Source organism: Aspergillus brasiliensis (genome assembly GCF_001889945.1).
Source record: "Aspergillus brasiliensis CBS 101740 unplaced genomic scaffold ASPBRscaffold_8, whole genome shotgun sequence".
In the NCBI taxonomy this organism is placed as follows: domain Eukaryota; kingdom Fungi; phylum Ascomycota; class Eurotiomycetes; order Eurotiales; family Aspergillaceae; genus Aspergillus; species Aspergillus brasiliensis.
In genome coordinates this window covers 472636-474688 of record NW_027137449.1, presented here as the reverse complement: position 1 = coordinate 474688, position 2053 = coordinate 472636, and the positions used below count along the sequence as shown (strand labels likewise).

Here is a 2053-nt window from a genome sequence, read left to right as displayed (position 1 = left end):
TGGCATCGCTTACGGTATGCTATGCCATAGGCTCTGATACTCAGTTAAAGAGAGCATACAAACTGTTCTATTAGCCAACGTAGGTTACTGTGACACTCAATACGATAAGAGTGACGAAAATTACAGGGTAACCAAATACACACCCGGTGTGGTAAGGTATGCAAGGTCGTACGGTCGTGGCGGCATTACATACGCCACAATCGATAGCCCTAATGCGGCTTCAATCCCTAGCGATCTGTTTCCTGATCTGAACACGATGCGAGTCATTCGAAAAGTGAGACATTACTGCATGCAGCTAAGATCGATTCTGGGGAGTGGACAAAAATTAGGGCTGGCATTGTGGGCTAGAACGTTTTGAATGGAGCCCCCTCAGACGCCGAGGTCAGTGCGCAGCACATTGGCAATGTGATTCGGTCGAAGATACCGAGTAAGTCCGTGCTGTCATGCCTGTGAGTCCTCCTTCCATGCAAGTCATCGTAACATGCCACTCGAGGTTTCCTGCTTGCATGGAAACACGCGCAAGTGCACTGCCACGATTGGGATTTCTTCCCTTCTCGCTTGCTCGGGTGCTCAATAGGGATCGCTCCCTTATCTCTCTATCGTATTTTGGCGTTATTGACTTAATATTGACCATTTTGGGGACCAGATGAAGGTTAAACAGGCCTTAGTACATGTGCTCAACCAGACCCAAGCGCGCAGTAAGGCATGCGTGGAGTGCCCAACACGAGAGGTTGTTTTGTCCAACCTTGATCTTCTGTCAAAAAGTTGGCTTTGCCTCTGAGTATTTTGTAATTGGCTGTATAACAGGTCGGTACATATTTTCTATGTTGAATACTATAAAACTCAAGAGAAGGCTCTCGCATTCCCCTCTCGACAGCTGTGCCAGTGGTGTTATTGATGGACTCGGTACACCAAGCGGGCTTACATACTATGAAACCTGTGTGCGAAACGGACAAACCCCTTTCTTTTTATTAAGCTCAACTAATACATAGTCTAAAAAGACACCAAAAACTCAAAATTACATTGGCTGGCCAAGGCCTAGGGCTCTCGGGCCATTAACAAAAAAAAAGCAAACAACGGCTGCAGCGTGATATTAATGCCCGACGAAGCCCAATCTCCAGCTTTTCTGTTGCTGTTGAACCTGCTTTAGCTGCAAGAGGCCAATCGGGCTGAATGTGGAGCCTTTTAGCCAAGGGCGGCGCACTGTTTCATGTCATTTTCCCGAGTCAGCAAGCTCTTGCTTTTTGAATAAGAACATATTAGCTGGTGATAAACTTACGTTTCCGCCGGGGCAGCAGGCAATTGTGTTCTTGCAGAAGCTCTTGTCATCATCGTCCTCTTCAAAGAAGGCTAGGGATTGTTAGTTTGTCTTTTGCTATCTCCCTTGGAGAAGGATCAAGGCTTACCAAGCAGGTCGAGATCACCGATGAGCGAAATGGAGGCACAGGCAGCTCCCTGTCCGTTGACAAGGCTGCCAATCAGACCCTCCTTGAGCAAATTGTTCAGGAGACCATCAGTGTCCTCCTTGTTGCTGGGGTTGCAGCAGTAGATGTCTCCAACTGAGCATTGGCCGGAAGCGTCGTTGATGGACAGCTTCTGCTGGCTTCCCTTAGCGGCCGGGATAGCAGCGACAGTCATGGCGAAGCCAAGGATAGCAGCGACGGCGAACTTCATTTTGAAAGGTAGTTGGAAGTTTGAACGAGTGTTCTGGTAGTGAAATAAAGTGTTTTAAGAGAGAGAAAGAAGCAAATGCTTTGATGAGCGAGTGAATGGTTGATGATGAAGGATACTTTGAGCAGGGGATTCAGACGGGATTTATAGCTTGCGGTGGAGACCTCTCTCTCATTCTCCTTCTATGTTTAGTACTCGAAATGCTGCGGACATCTACGAAATTTGCGAGTTATGGGTCACCGTGACTGAGACAATTCCAATTCTCGCTCTCCCATACCAGTTAACGACGATCATTGAACCTCGATTTCTGTTCAGGATTGTGTCTTGGATTATGACCCTTCCAAGGGTAAGAAGATGGGTCTGCAATGGTTAAGATGGGAAT

The 2053-nt window shown here is 47.3% G+C and overlaps 1 protein-coding gene across 1 annotated transcript; it reads right to left on the bottom strand.

Moving 5' to 3' along the window:
- Window positions 1–955: 955 nt before the first annotated feature.
- Window positions 956–2053, bottom strand: ASPBRDRAFT_44611 (hydrophobin family protein). The gene is made up of 3 exons (XM_067625241.1): window positions 1407–2053; window positions 1280–1350; window positions 956–1203 (listed from the first exon to the last, which is right to left on the bottom strand). The coding sequence occupies exons 1-3, from the start codon at window positions 1672–1674 to the stop codon at window positions 1186–1188; spliced, it is 357 nt and encodes a 118-aa protein (XP_067477694.1). The 5' UTR covers window positions 1675–2053; the 3' UTR covers window positions 956–1185.